This window comes from Alligator sinensis, unplaced genomic scaffold, assembly GCF_000455745.1.
Source record: "Alligator sinensis unplaced genomic scaffold, ASM45574v1 scaffold169_1, whole genome shotgun sequence".
NCBI lineage: Eukaryota > Metazoa > Chordata > Crocodylia > Alligatoridae > Alligator > Alligator sinensis.
Window position 1 is genome coordinate 2,311,125 of NW_005841924.1, and position 14,795 is coordinate 2,325,919.

At 37.3% G+C, this 14,795-nt stretch overlaps 1 protein-coding gene across 1 annotated transcript in view; it reads left to right on the plus strand.

Moving 5' to 3' along the window:
* The window catches only part of LRBA (LPS responsive beige-like anchor protein), a 621,066-nt gene that overhangs the window by 112,275 nt on the left and 493,996 nt on the right, over positions 1-14,795 (plus strand). Inside the window, 5 exon segments of the mRNA XM_025198536.1 lie at positions 1,863-1,955; positions 4,798-4,906; positions 5,433-5,514; positions 7,218-7,356; positions 7,682-7,874. Of these exon segments, the coding sequence (XP_025054321.1) occupies positions 1,863-1,955; positions 4,798-4,906; positions 5,433-5,514; positions 7,218-7,356; positions 7,682-7,874 (616 nt within the window).

Consider the following 14,795-nt stretch of genomic DNA (forward strand, 5'->3'; position numbering starts at 1 on the left):
GGGTGAGCTGGGTGGTTGCAGGGAGGAAAAGGATAGTCTCATCTTGATGGCATTAGAGTGGTGCTTGCAGAATTGGATTCTCTGTTTCTATCAGAATCCCTCTGATGCTAGGCAAGTCACCTAGACCAGACTTGTTGGAGGTTGTCACTAGTTGTGTTTCTCACTTTTATATCCCTAGTTTGAGGAACCTCTGGCTTGACTGGCAGAAAGGTGGAGTATTTGCAGTTACACATAAATAAGGGCTATTTTTTCTCCATATGAAGAGCGAATCACTTGCTAAAAAGTAATGTGATAGGTGTATGAAATAGAGCACATATGAGGACACTAGGCCTTGTTGAGTTGCTGCTCTTAGTCCCTTGTCTGCAAAATGGGGAAATAAAGACTATGCCACAGAGGTGCTGTAAAAATTAACTTCAGTAATTTGTATGATGCATAAAACTACTGCAGCAATGAGGACAATGGAAAAGCCAGTGTATAGATCTGTTACCAGTACACTGCTTGGATGGTGCAGTATGTAAGGGATGGACCAGACCTACATTACCAAGATGAGAAGCAGTGCTATTTGTGTTCATACCGATACACTGATACTGAATAAGTGAATAACATACACTGATACTGAATTAAGTCAGAGTCCAGTGTAGAAAAATAATTAAATAATACGGTGAAAACACATATCCTAATGTACTTATTCTGGTAGGCTGAATTCAGGTTGCAGCTGGCATTTCTTAAACAGGGTGCCTGGACAGAGCAACTGTAATTTTATGGTCTTATGGCTTTTTTCTGTGCAACTCTCTCAATTTAAGAAGAAAATAACTTTTTTCATAGTTAAAAATGGAATAAAGTACTCAATTTCCTCAGTTTGTAGCCTATCTGGATGCTATACATGGTCTCTTGCAATATGCTAGGGCAATGGTTCTGTGCTGAGATAGGAAAACAAATAACACTCACTATTCTGTCAGAATTTTGAATAACAAATTGAAGTATGGATATCTGTTCCTGTGTAATACTTGGAAACAATAGACATAAGGTTTCCATCAGTCTGTTATCATATTGTTGTTTCTAATTGTCAGTTTTTAACAAATAGTGTTTGGTTCAGTGCCAACCAGCCTTTTTACTTTGTGCAAATTATTGCAAGGTACAATGCATGTTCCCAACCTGATAGGAATTTCCTTATGTTAAGTGCTAACATAAACTAAAGAAAGATCAAATGACAGGAATAATGCTGTCAGTTTTCTAGAAATAAGCGGAGCATGTATGCCTGAAAAATTTTGTACACAAGACAGCTCTGCTAAGATTGCAATAGGTTTTTACATTAACCTTTTTCTATTTAATAATCTCAAGGGCAGAAACCAATATGAGTGAAATGAAAATAATGCCAGCTGATGTGGTCCCTTCCTCTTCTTCTGAAAACTGTCATAGAAGATTAGCCAGGGACAAAAATGTCATATATTAATACTGATAGTAAATGTCCATCCATGTACCAAATTGAGGCTTTTTTGCAGCTGCTCTTTATAGAGTTGCTTTGACAGAAAAACAGTTATTTGTTTGCTTTCCTGAGTGAAATCAGCTGAAGACCTGAGTACTGGAATTAGTGACCTTTCTAGAAAAACTGTAATTTAAAAAAAAAAAAAGGTATATTTTCAGGACTTTTTAACGGAATTCAGAATTTCCAAGTATAATTTTTAAAATTGGACTTAGTAAAATACTGCATAATGCCACGTCATCTTTCCAAAGTTTATTAACGTAAGGTGAAATTTTGTTTGCCGTATGCTTCGGTTAACTTTGAATTTTAGAACCTATCATTTAGTTAGCTTCAACTATTTCAAGCTAACTTGTGATTGTTTTTCCTTTTTCTCATTTAGGGTTGTCTACAAACTTTTAGCTTCAAAAAGTGAAGGAATCAGGGTGCAAGCTTTAAAAGTGTTGGGCTACTTCTTAAAACACCTTGCTCCCAAGTAAGTATTGGTTTAGAACTGAAGAAAATGAGCACGTTTCAGAATGCGTTGCTTTAATTACTGTTTAGTGTTATGCTGGCACACAGCTAGAATAGAAACTACACAGAAGGAGAAATTTTCCTTTTATAAATGTCATTACATTGGTTTCTTTCTAATCTATCTCTGATATAGTGGAATGATATCAGTATCGGGAGCCTGTGTCAAGTCATTGCTAGAAGCTTTATAAATTGCTAGAAGCTTTTCGGTCCAGCTTGCTGATGCTTTGGTATACCTGTTTATAGGTTTAGATTTTTACAGTAAACTACCATACATGGAAAGTAAAAATGTACTAACTGGAATAGTGATATTAATAGCCAGTATTATTCAGCTTGGACTCAGTTTAAGCTAAAGTTTTCTAAGTGGTTTTTATCTTATTAAAATGGGCCAAAATTAAATGTTTGCAACCAAGTACTTTTGTTATGTCCCTGACCTATCACATGATTTAATACATAGCCAAGGTAAAGGCCTTTCTTACAAGGTGAGGTTGTCTTGGTTGAGATCCCAAACACTCAGTTGTTCATTATAAACCTGTGAAGTAGAGAGAAACACTTTTTGTAAATGGTCGTTTGGATGATCTTGCTAATTTTTAGTGAGAGTGAATGAAGTAGGTGATTTTTTTTTTTTTTTTTAAGGCATCTACACTGAGTGAAGTTTTGCTAACTCTTGCTTAGTTACTTAGTTCTAGCTTAGAACTCGAGCGATCGTGGTGCTTGGGCCAGGTGCCAGACGATTGGAAGGTAGCTAATGTGGTCCCCATCTTCAAGAAAGGGAAAAGGGAGGACCCGGGCAACTATAGGCCCGTCAGTCTTACCTCAATCCTGGGGAAACTCTTTGAGAAGATCATCAAGGAGCACATTTGTGATGGGCCGGCATCAGAAATGATGCTCAGGGGCAATCAGCATGGATTTATTAGGGGGAGATCATGTCAGACCAACCTGATTGCCTTTTATGATCAGGTCACAAAGGCCATGGACGCAGGTGTCGCGGTGGATGTAGTCTTTCTGGACTTCAGCAAGGCCTTTGACACCGTCTCTCACCCCATCCTAATTAATAAACTAGGCGACTGTGGCATAGATGCCTACACAGTCAGATGGATTGCAGATTGGCTGAAGGGTCGCACTCAGAGGGTGGTGGTGGATGGACTTGGGGGGAGGTGGGTAGTGGAGTCCCCCAGGGCTCGGTCCTGGGGCCTGCGCTGTTCAATTTCTTCATCAGCGATCTTGATGCTGGGGTGGAAAGCAACCTATTTAAATTCGCTGATGACACCAAAATTTGGGGGGAGGTGAGCACGCTAGCAGGGAGAGAGAGATTGCAGAAGGATCTGGATAGGTTACAGGGGTGGGCAAACAGGAACAGGATGTGTTTCAATACGGACAAGTGCAGGGTGCTGCACTTGGGTAGTAGGAACCAGCAGCACACTTATACGATGGGGAACTCCCTACTTGAGAGCACGGAGGCGGAAAGGGATCTTGGTGTCATTATTGACTCCAAGATGAACATGGGCCGACAATGCGAGGTCATGGTTGGCAGGGCTAACCGGACCTTGTCGTGCATCCACAGGTGCATCTCGAGTAGAGCCAGGGAGGTGATCCTCCCCCTCCATGCGACGCTGGTCAGGCCGCAGCTGGAGTATTGTGTCCAGTTCTGTGCGCCCCATTTCAGGAGGGATGTGGACAACATGGAGAGGGTCCAGAGGAGGGCCACCCGCATGATCCGGGGACAACAGGGCAGACCCTACAGTGAGAGACTGCGGGACCTGAACCTATTCAGCCTCCACAAGAGAAGGCTGAGGGGGGACCTGGTGACCGTCTATAAACTCACTAGGGGGAACCAGAAGGGTTTGGGGGAGACGCTGTTTCCCCTAGCCCCCGCTGGCATAACAAGGAGTAATGGGCACAAGTTGATGGAGAGGAGGTACAGATTGGACATCCGAAAAAACTACTTCACAGTTAGGGCGGCTAGGAGCTGGAACCAACTTCCAAGGGAGGTGGTGCTGGCCCCTACCCTGGGGGTCTTTAAGAAGAGGCTGGATGCCTACCTGGCTGGACTCATTTGAGTCCCGTTTTTGTTTTTAGGGTTTTTTGTTGTTCTCCCGCCCTGGCGGGGGGGCGGGCTAGAAGATCTATTAGGTCCCTTCCGACCCTAAAACTATGAAACTATGAAACTATGCTTATCCTTAATATTTTACCAAAATTATTTTCCCCTTTCCCCCTTCTTTTACACTGAAACTGGCAAGCACATGTACTCAGCCATCTGGCATCAGTTAGCCTATAGTCAGCTGTCTGTAATTAGGGCTCACATTTTGGAAGTGGTTACAGTATTTAGGATTTTCCATCTCTTGTTGATTATGGAAATTATGAAGTTCTTCAGTTGTAAGCAGAATGACATCTATATCCACCAGCCAGGTTACTGGTAAAATTGGCTACAGTTACCAATAACATAAGTAACAGCTACCATACATGGTCAGTTAGTTCTAGTAAGATGAAAGGGCATGGATGCACCCTTTCTTGTATCATTATCAAGGGGGATCCCCAAGGTTCAGCTCCAGCTCTTTGGGCACCTGAGAGGTCACAGGAACTTGTCACACAAGTATGGAAAGAGGCACATGTCTCAAGATGAGACACCAAACCTTTCAGGAATTTTACTCATCCATCAGTTGTAAGTGTGTGTTGGTCTTTGCTATGTAGGAGTCTACCTCCTACCTCTCCAAATGGAAATGCTTAAAAAAAAGACACGGTTTACATGCCTAGCAAGTGATAGACCTACATTTTTGTATTTTATCTGTCTTTCTATATTACTGTAGGAGAAATACTGAAATCATGCTTGGACATGGATTATTCTCTTTGCTGGCTGAAAGGCTGATGCTTCAGACAACTTTAATCAGCATGACCACATACAATGTTCTATTTGAGGTAGTAAATACACTGTAGTTAGAATCCAATCTTCCTAATTACTTGGAAGACATTGTTATAAAATTGCTTGCATGTTTGTGTTGATATGTTCCAGATGACACTAGAAACCTAGCTAGTGTTACAATTAAGGTTTTTGAAGATTAATTCTTTGAAAGTTTTGCTTCACTTGAAAATATACTGCATTGTGAACCATTTTCAATAATAGGCAAGTTCAATTGTTCAACCAGTTTTTTTTTCACGTATTTTGAATCTTACTCCCATAAAACGTAACTTAAAATTGTTGTTGTGGTAAAATTTGAGGATCTCCAATAAGTTGAAATACTATTTTGTGAGAGAATGCCAAAATTAATGATCATAGTAAGATTTTTTTAAAAGTAAATTATGAGCAAATAGAACAAAAAAGCTTGGATAATATTAGTGCTAAGCTGAATTTTTCATGGGGCCGTTAGGAAGGAGGCAGTCTAACCTCCTATCAAATTATCTGCTAAGCTTTTTTTTAAAAAAAAAATTTCTATCATCCTGATAGATTCTTACAGAACAGATTTGCACTCAAGTTATACATAAACAGCATCCTGACCCAGATTCAACAGTGAAGATAGAAAATCCTCGTAAGTATTATATGCCTTTATAAATTATGTAATTGCACTGAAATGCCTGTTTTAATAGGAAAAAAACCCATAACATCTTATTATGTCCAGCAGACTGAATTCTGATCTTTTTTATACAGTCATTCATGCAAGAGAAGAGATGATGTATGTTTAGTTGGAGCTAATTAGGAAGTGTGTCTTCAGTTTTTTGAAAGATGTTTTGTGTGTGTAAATATATATGTAATTTAGTAGTGACCCTTTTTGGTCATGTAGTGGTGTCATGAAATGGATTTTCTAGACTTCCATGCACAGGGTACTTTGATATAATACATGTACACCTTCCAGCACAATTCTGATTACATTATTTAGTAATGTCAGACTAAATTACATGAAGTATGGAAGTAACCTTCATTTTAAATTACTTTCAATGCAAAAACACCAGATCTAGAATGGAAAAATGTATTTGCTCATGATTTTGTTTGGGCTAACTTTCTTTGGAGGAGAAAATTCCTAATTTGATACTTCAGTTTTCTTATGAACTTGTATACACATCTTTTTTTCTGAATACAGTCTCTTTGTAAAACAGTATAGTGTTCCAATATTTAATTCTTTATGGAAACATATACATTTTTGTTTTCAAAGTCAAAATGGATTGCGAAGTTACATTCTACATTTTAGGGTTAGAGAAATAGATATGGAGGGAGAGAAACTTGTGCTTGAAGGTACTTCTAGATAGATAATGTCAACATAAGGGCAGAAAGCTGATTTTCTGTTGAATGAATTAAAATGGGTATTGAGTCCTACTTCAAACTCCCTATAATTTCATTTCATTCAATCTAATAGAATCCCTGCAATGGTTAGCTTTGCTCATATGGTTGTTACATGTGAGTCTGGAATCTCCTGGGTATGCTAGGAAGGGTGAATTCTTTCAGCGTATGCTCAGGAGGTCACTGCTTATATTTTATGGCATGGGCCTAAATTCTGACTCTGTCAGCTTGCAAAATTAATTGTTTTTTCTTAAAGTGACAAAATGTTTTCTATCAGTCTTGCTTCCTCCAGAGTGGAATGTCTTGTGTATTTTTGCCTCTTCAAACAGTAGGGGGTATAAAGTGATGTGTACACAGAGGAGACTTGAACCATTATAGCATGGAGACAAAATTTTTTCAAGTTTGTTTCTTTACCTATTTAAAAACATTTTTTAGGATCTTTCTTTAAATTTTATATTGTTCATATTTGAAGTGATAAACCTAGAATGTACCTGGCTTTTTATTTTTATTTTATAACCTGGTTCATCAGGTTGTGTGTTCCTGGTCTTCTAAAGAATGTATTTCTGACGGAGACTTGGTAAACAGTTATATTTATTTTAAAGCAGGCATTTGTGAGATAGTCACCTTTGGTGTTTCTTATTAAACTGGAGTCTTGCTAGTTTGATGTTTTACATAACTCTTGGTTTCAACTTGCACATTTGAAAATCCCATTCAAAGTGAATGTTTATGGAAGTCTTGGAATAAGGGAGTAATAAATTTCACCTTTGTCTTCCCCACACAAATATTCCCTTCCTTTGTCTTTCCTCTTTCCACCTGCCTTCCCAGATCCTTTTTGTTTCTAGTTAGAAGAATATATTTTATATGAATTAGCTTCTCATTAAATGATTATCTGAATAAAGAAATTTCCTGTTGGTTAATAACACTTGACATGCTTTACTTGTGGTTTTTATTTACTAGTGAGTTGTTTTACAGAGGTACTGAAAGTAATTGCGACCCTGCTACGTAATTCTCCCCAATGTCCGGAAACCCTGGAGGTTCGTAGAGCCTTTCTCTCGGACATGATTAAACTTTTTAATAACAGCAGAGAAAACAGGAGGTAAGATGGTTCATCATGTGCATAACAAATATGACGTGTAAATAATGGTGTACTACAAAATTGTCTTCTATTAGAAATTAGAAGGAAGCTAAAATAGGCTTATTCAGCAGTTATGTCCATATCTCTTGCAGTTTAAGAAATTGCTCTACTCCATTAGGCTTCTACATTTAATGCTAGAGAAACTTGTATATTGCACTGTTTTTACATTTACTAAATTCCTTACCTGCTGTTATGTAATCCTTAAAACTTTAGCTAAGTTCATATGTTTTAATATGTTTGCACACCTCTGAGATCTGATTGAACAGCCCATGCATGCATTTTGCAGGAGTTTGCTGCAGTGCTCAGTGTGGCAGGAGTGGATGCTTTCCCTTTGCTATTTTAATCCTAAGAATTCTGAAGAGCTGAAGATAACTGAAATGGTGTATGCCATATTCCGAATCTTGCTTTATCATGCAATCAAATATGAGTGGGGTGGCTGGCGTGTTTGGGTGGATACGCTCTCAATCACACATTCAAAGGTGAGTGTTTAAGGAAATATATTTTGGAAAATTTGTGTTTTATTGTCTTCTGTCATTAGGAGCGTTTAAATGCTGAGTCAAGCAATGTGTTTGAATGTAAATATTCTGATTAAATAAAAATGTACTGGCTAGAAGAATTGGGGATGGCATATACTTCAATGCATTATTCACTGTGTATTGGAAACAGAGACTGTCAGAGCACATGAAACACAAAATCATTTTTTGCTGCTCACAGCTTGATGGTATTCATTTTTACTGTAAGCTGGTGTTTTTAACTGTCTTAAGTTCATCAATTTTCAGGAGTGTTTTGTTGGAGTTTTAGTGCTAGATTTCCATGTATTAACAGTGTGACATTTTTAAACACAAGGTGGCGCACCTTATCTATTCATAGAAATATCTTAAATCATCAAGCAGGGAAGCAAGCAGCAGAACTAAGGAAATCAAAGTTTAGGTTGATTATTCTGGCTGTTAAAAATGTGTTAGATGATTGGGAAGAGGAGATCCTTACTGTGTGAATAAAATGTCAGCCTTCATTTTTTTTCATGAGTGTTGCCATGTTACAACATAAATTTATATAGTAAAGGAGATTTTACTAGTGACTTTCAGTTAAGGTGCGGTACACAGTTTCCTTTGCTCCCATCAAGAAAAGGCAAGACTCTAACATAAGCTATAGAACTACTATTCTTTGATTTCATAGAAGGTTACTCTAGGATTAATTTTACTTGTATATACAAGATTAAATGATTAATCTAGTTAAAAGGCCAGTGAGTTTAAGTATGGTGTTACAGTTGTCATTATTGGAATGGCTTGGTCCTTAGGTGGATGCCTCATACTCCGTGAATTTTTCCTAACAAAAATGTCAATTAATTTAGAACACAACAGGCGTACTTGTTTATCTTCTAGATCACTGATTAATGAGCTATGTAATGTATCAATCATCTGTTGTATGTTGCTACTTGAGAGAAATATAAATTTGACCTACTAACAATGAATGAAAAGACAGATTACAGGTGCAAAGAATTTTGAAACAGATTTTATTTTATCCCAAGGCTCTTCTATAATTGCACAAAGATGCCTGGGAAGGGGAGCGGGTGAGGTGGCCTGTACACTGGCAATCCAGGGCAAAAGAAAAGGCCCCTAACGTATTTAAATGTGCTGAGACTGTTGTAACTTGCTGGGGGCCCAGCCACCTGCTTGCCCCAGGGGTGAGCAGAAAAGTGGTATAAATCTACCTCTGTATCTGATGCGTGTCAGGGGGACATGGTACCCTTACTTTCTGAACAACTTGATTTTAAGTTACTATTCTGTTCTTAGAGTGTGTGTGTGTGTTTGGTTGTTTGTTAAGTCTAGGCAGTTTTTAAAAAAAGGGAAAGATCAGTGTACAGTGACTACTAATGAATGGTTGGTTTAGTCGCACGCACTTAACAGCTTTTCAATCAAAGCACTACAAAGGATTTGTGGCCACTAATTACTTATTATATAAAAGTTTTAATGCCTAATCAAATTATCTAGAGCTTATAAAAAAAACAAACAGAGAGATGATTTTAGGTGATCATGTTGGCCAAATAGTCCAAAACTCAATTCTGAATGCATTATAAAATTACTGTAAAATAAGAACTCAGGATGCAAATGATGCTGCATTCTTAGGGCATTTATAGATGTGCTTGGGAGGAAGAGTGGGGCAAGGGTTGCTAATTTAAAGTGCCTGCAGCGTTGTGTGTGTATCCATGTCCTTGTGCTGAAAAATGGCGGCAGGGCGCTTTGAACTAAAGCTCATCGAATGAGCTTTAGTTCAAAGCGCCCTGCTGCCATTTTTCAGTGTGGGGACATTGATACATGTGATGCTGGAGTCTGCTGGAGCGTGATAATTACCACGGTATGTAGAAATGACAGAAGGGAGTTCTGATTTGGAAGGAATTTGAAAAGATCTGAGAGTCTGGTAAAGGTTATTTGTAAAGAGTTGTTTTCATGGTAAGCATGCATGTTGCCAAAGATTAAATGAGCCATGTTTAAAACCAGCAAGTGAAACAAAATCCCCAAATAAGCTGGTGTGAATCCTGCTACAATAATTTAAAGCTTTTTTTTAATTAAAAGCATTACATATTTGTATTTTTTCAGGTTAATTTTTTTGGTAAAGGTAATGGTTGCATTTTACATAGCAACTAACGGTTAAAAGAAAGAGGTGATGACTCATAAATATGTGTCTAATTTAAATGCATATAAGTAAGCATATGCCAGTAAAAGCTCCTGATACTGACATGTACTCATTATTTACTACTGGCTTTAAAAATAATCTTGTTTGTATTGTTGATATTTAGTGGGTAATGAATTAAGTTTCCCAAATTTTACTTGCTTTGAATATACCTATATACTTATTGTAAAAGCCATTTATATATACTATGCTGGTTCTTATAATAAAGGACTTCATAATGCTGTATAGAAATAATTCAGTGGGGATATTGCTGGATGCTAAATGTGTTGCAGATTTGTTTGATTTCTAGTGTGCTTTCAAAGTACAGTTGAACCTAAAATCACAGGAACAAAATATTTTTTCCTTTAATATTGCTTAGAAAATAACCAGTTTGAGTTTATTTAATCTCTAATTGTATAGCATTACTACTTATTTTATCCCTTTTGCAATCCTTTGCGCCATCTTACTACTAATTTATAACACCATTCTTTGATAAAGAACTAGTATATAAAGGACTAGTGTTGCAGAATTGGATAGGTTTTGCAGAGCTACACATCAAGATACATGCAGCTGCTATAAAAAGCCAAAGAAACTCAATTGCAATTTTATTGTCCAGTTTGATAGATTTCCTGCCACCTTTGTAGCAGGGAAGCTGTTTGTCACTGTAACCCTCTCCTCCAACAGCTGCACAACGCTTTATAAGCAGCAATGGCTTTTCTAGCATAATTGCACTACATTGGTTTCTTTGCTTGCAGAATTTAAAAGGTGTGGGTAACCTTTTTAAAGCTGAATTGTTTTGTATTGCTCAGGCATTGTCTTGATTTCCATATTTTATCTTTTAGCCATTTCTTGAAAGCGGAACATGATTGATCTAAAACTGATTTAAAATGTGATCCTAGTTTGATAAAAATGTTAATGAGTAATTTAGATCAAACCCAATGTTTTTTTTTTCTTAAAAAATGCATTGAATTTATAAAAGCATCCAGAACAACTTTGTTTTTCAAGGATAATGGTCATGTTAGCTAGACCTTAAGCTTAAATCTGTCTAGCCCTATTACTTTGTAATAAGGACCGATGGTTTTGTGGTTAATAATAGGAAACAAGTAAAGAATGGTGGACAAGCTGCCTTCTTGACCTTTCAAATTCCCCAGGATTTAGAAAAATATAATGATTTACACAATATAATGCACTATCAAATTATCTTAATGTTTAAAAATATTGGGAATTGTGAATAATTGTTAATTATTTCAGATTCCTTCAAACATCTTTCACTTTAAAAATTCACTTAATGTTACCAAGTATGAAATTAAAGAAAAAATATTTAGATAAGAAATGGATAAATGTTTTAATAACTCATAATTAGGGTTCAGAAATAGTTCCATGTCTGGACTGCAGTTGTATCATGTGATAAATCTGTGTGTAAATATATTTTAGAATTTTGTTTACTAATTTGTATAAAAGAATATTTGATTATCCTAATCAACATTAACAAAATTAGTTTAAAAATGTTAACTTCTTTTAAAGTACTGGTGTCTAAGAAATTAACAATAAAACCTAACCATTTTCTTGAAATGGGTTATACCGCTGGATAAATCATTTGAATAGTGTATCTTTTTACACTTTTAAAAAGGGATAATCCCTTCCAACCAGACAGAAAATTAGATCGTACTACAAAATTGACTTGATGTGCATAAAATTAAATTTCTGGAGGTGAGAACGAGGCCACGGAAGAAAACCTTCAAAGCAGAGCTGGAAGTGAGTTTGTGACCCAAAGTCTGGGAAGACTTGGTAGGCCACAAAGTTGCATCAAAAGATTGTGACATTTTTGTGATTTAAAAAAAATTGCTCTGCTGAAGTATTTTAAATCTAAGCAAAGAAATAAGCATGAAACCAATAACTGAAGTGCCAAACAAAGATTTTAAGGGTTAATGCAAGTCTCCGATTTATTACAATATAGTAGAGTAATTAAAATAAGTTTGCAGCCCAGTCAAATTGTTTTTGAAATATTGGAGCTGAGAACAACAACTTAATGAATCAGAGGCATGGAAGTTTAGCTCCCAGATGAGTCAAGGTTTTTATGAGTTACATTGATTGATATGTTCATTTGTCCTATGTTTTGTTTGCATTTTGAAAGTAAACATAAATTGTTTAGAATATAATCTCTCCTCTTTTCTTGTATGATAAGGCATATAATAAGACTATGATTTTAGCTTTGGGGGAAAGTGTTATGATGCACAAAAATTGAGTTACCATCACCCCATCCTCTGGCTCACTATAAATTGGGATTGGTATTGGTGCATCCAAAGATAATTTGTTTCTTGTATTGAAGAAGTGTTTCAATTTTTGAACTGTGAGCATTACTCTGAGGAAAAACAGGTCAATACATTTCTCATTAGGGTAAAAAATAGTAACATTTGCTGGAATTATGAACAGTTTATTGATAAAATTAGCATCATGAGAACTAGTTTGCAATAGGCAAGCAGCAGTATACGGTGTTATTGGCTAACTTGTTTGGCAGCCAGCAACCTCTTTCCTCCTTCCAGTCCACAAATATGCAGACTTCATAATGAAAAACAAAGGCTAAATCTTAACACACGTTTACATGTTTTAATACAAATGTTAGTCAACTTAGCTCTCTTGTATGCTAATCTTTGTCTGGCAATTAGTAAATGTTGAATGTCAAATTAAGTTAAAACTAATGGCAGAGGGGAATGTTGTAGTTATTAGCTCACAAGTGTCTTTAACTGGTAGTGCGTAGACATGCTTTCCAAACATTGCAGACGGCTATGGATTAACCATCAAATGATTGTGAAGATTAATGATTGGCCTTTTAACTCCCTAATTTAGAACAATTTCTTGTAATTAATTGTGAATTATCAGGTTTATAGCTGCAAATGCCTTAAGAAAAATAAAGAAAATGACTGAACATACATGAATACGAGGTTCTCTAAGCTGACATTTAGCTTTGAAATTGTTGTTGCAAGTTGACACGAGCTAGTATTTATGCCTTAAATTTAGTTAGCCCTATGCTATTCATATTTTAAAAATATCTTGTTTCTACTCTAGAGTGTACATTTTTCTTGATAGCTGTAGCCTTCATTAATCTTAAACACTGACTTTTTATATTATGTTTTATGGCATTCAGAGCCTGCTTTGTGAGGGGTGCTTCATAAACTCAATGTCATGGGATATTTGTTTAAAAAAAGTGTTCACTGCCTTCCATAGAAACATCATTGTTTGTTTATATATTCTGTGTTAATTAAACTCACTTGTAAATTCAAGTAGCAAAACACAAGTTGGGCAGGCTTGCCTACAATGTTTAGGTTTTACAAGGTAGTGTTTCATATTTTAATAGAAAAAGAAAATCGCCTCTTCCTCCCTGGCCTTTGCCGTCTCCCCCCTTTGCCCCTCCCCTGCTCTCCCCTACCTCTTGCTCCTCCCTCATAAATTTGCTTCTTAGTTGAGGGATTTTTTAGTAGAGGACACTAGATGGACATTTCAACTTACAGTAGAAGCTAACTTTAAAACTAGTGTTTTCTAATTGAAATCAGAAGTTAGGAAGTATAGGGAAACTTAAATACATGAGTGGGAAGTCCATTGTTAATGAAGGTGTAGAAATAGCAGAACTGATGGATAAACATTTGTATTGTGTTTTGGGGAAGAAGCAGGCTGGTGTGTTTGAAATGTATATTGATGATAAACGCTTTCCAATCTGTTTGCATCCAAGGAATATTAAATAAAAGCTGCTAGGAGTAAGTTAACTGAAGGGTGCTAAAAGGTTGACAAAGGGGATCTGTGACCTGCTGGTGTTAATTTTTCATAAACAGTGGCATATAGTGGAAGTTTCAGAAAACCAGGAGTGTGCCTCAAAAGGGCTCGTATAATGAGCTGACTCACTAATTACAGGCTATCTTGAGGATAATGGAAAGTTGATTACAGGTTTTAATTCTTTATCAATCAAAGATTCATAATGAAAACCAGTTAACATTGCTTTACGGATAATGGATTTTGTCCAACCTGACTTCATTCTCTGAGATTTCAAGATTCACTAATAAAAGTGTAGATGGAGTAAACTTAGGGAGATGTTTGACTTGGTGTTGCAGTACATTCTTATTTGAAAAAATTAGGACTGCACAATATATAAAGCATATGTTGGAAGGATTAAAACCTGGTTAATTGATATCTTTAAAAGAGGTGTCAATGGGGAATTATCATTGAATCATTTTAGTGGGCCTCTTATGGGTTAACATTTGTAAACCAGTGGCCAGTCCTGACCCAGTAAATAGTTTAAGTAGAAAACAGCCCTCTGGCCCTGCTGGTGCGCCTCACTCCCAATCCACAGCCCCCAACCCTGCTGGTGCTTCTTACTCCCAACCCACTGCTCTCTGCTGCCAGGCCCCAGCATTCCAGTGTGTGGGGCAAGGGGTGGATGTGTTGGGCAGGTGAGGGCAGTACAGCCCCCTTCCCCCCCCCCCGCCAGTGCTGCTGGCAGTGTGGCTGGTGCAGGGGTTCTGGCAGCAGCAGCAATGAGTCGCAGTGCTCTGAATCAGAGCGGTTGCAGAGCTTCCTCTCGTGCGTGGATGACCTCTACCTGACTCAAGAAGTCTATGGGCCAATGAGAGGCAAAGCGCTGCTCGACCTGGTACTGGCTACTGGGGATGACCTAGTCGGCGACCTAGTGATCGATGGGAAGCTGGGTGACAGCGACCACGAGCTGATCACCTTCACCA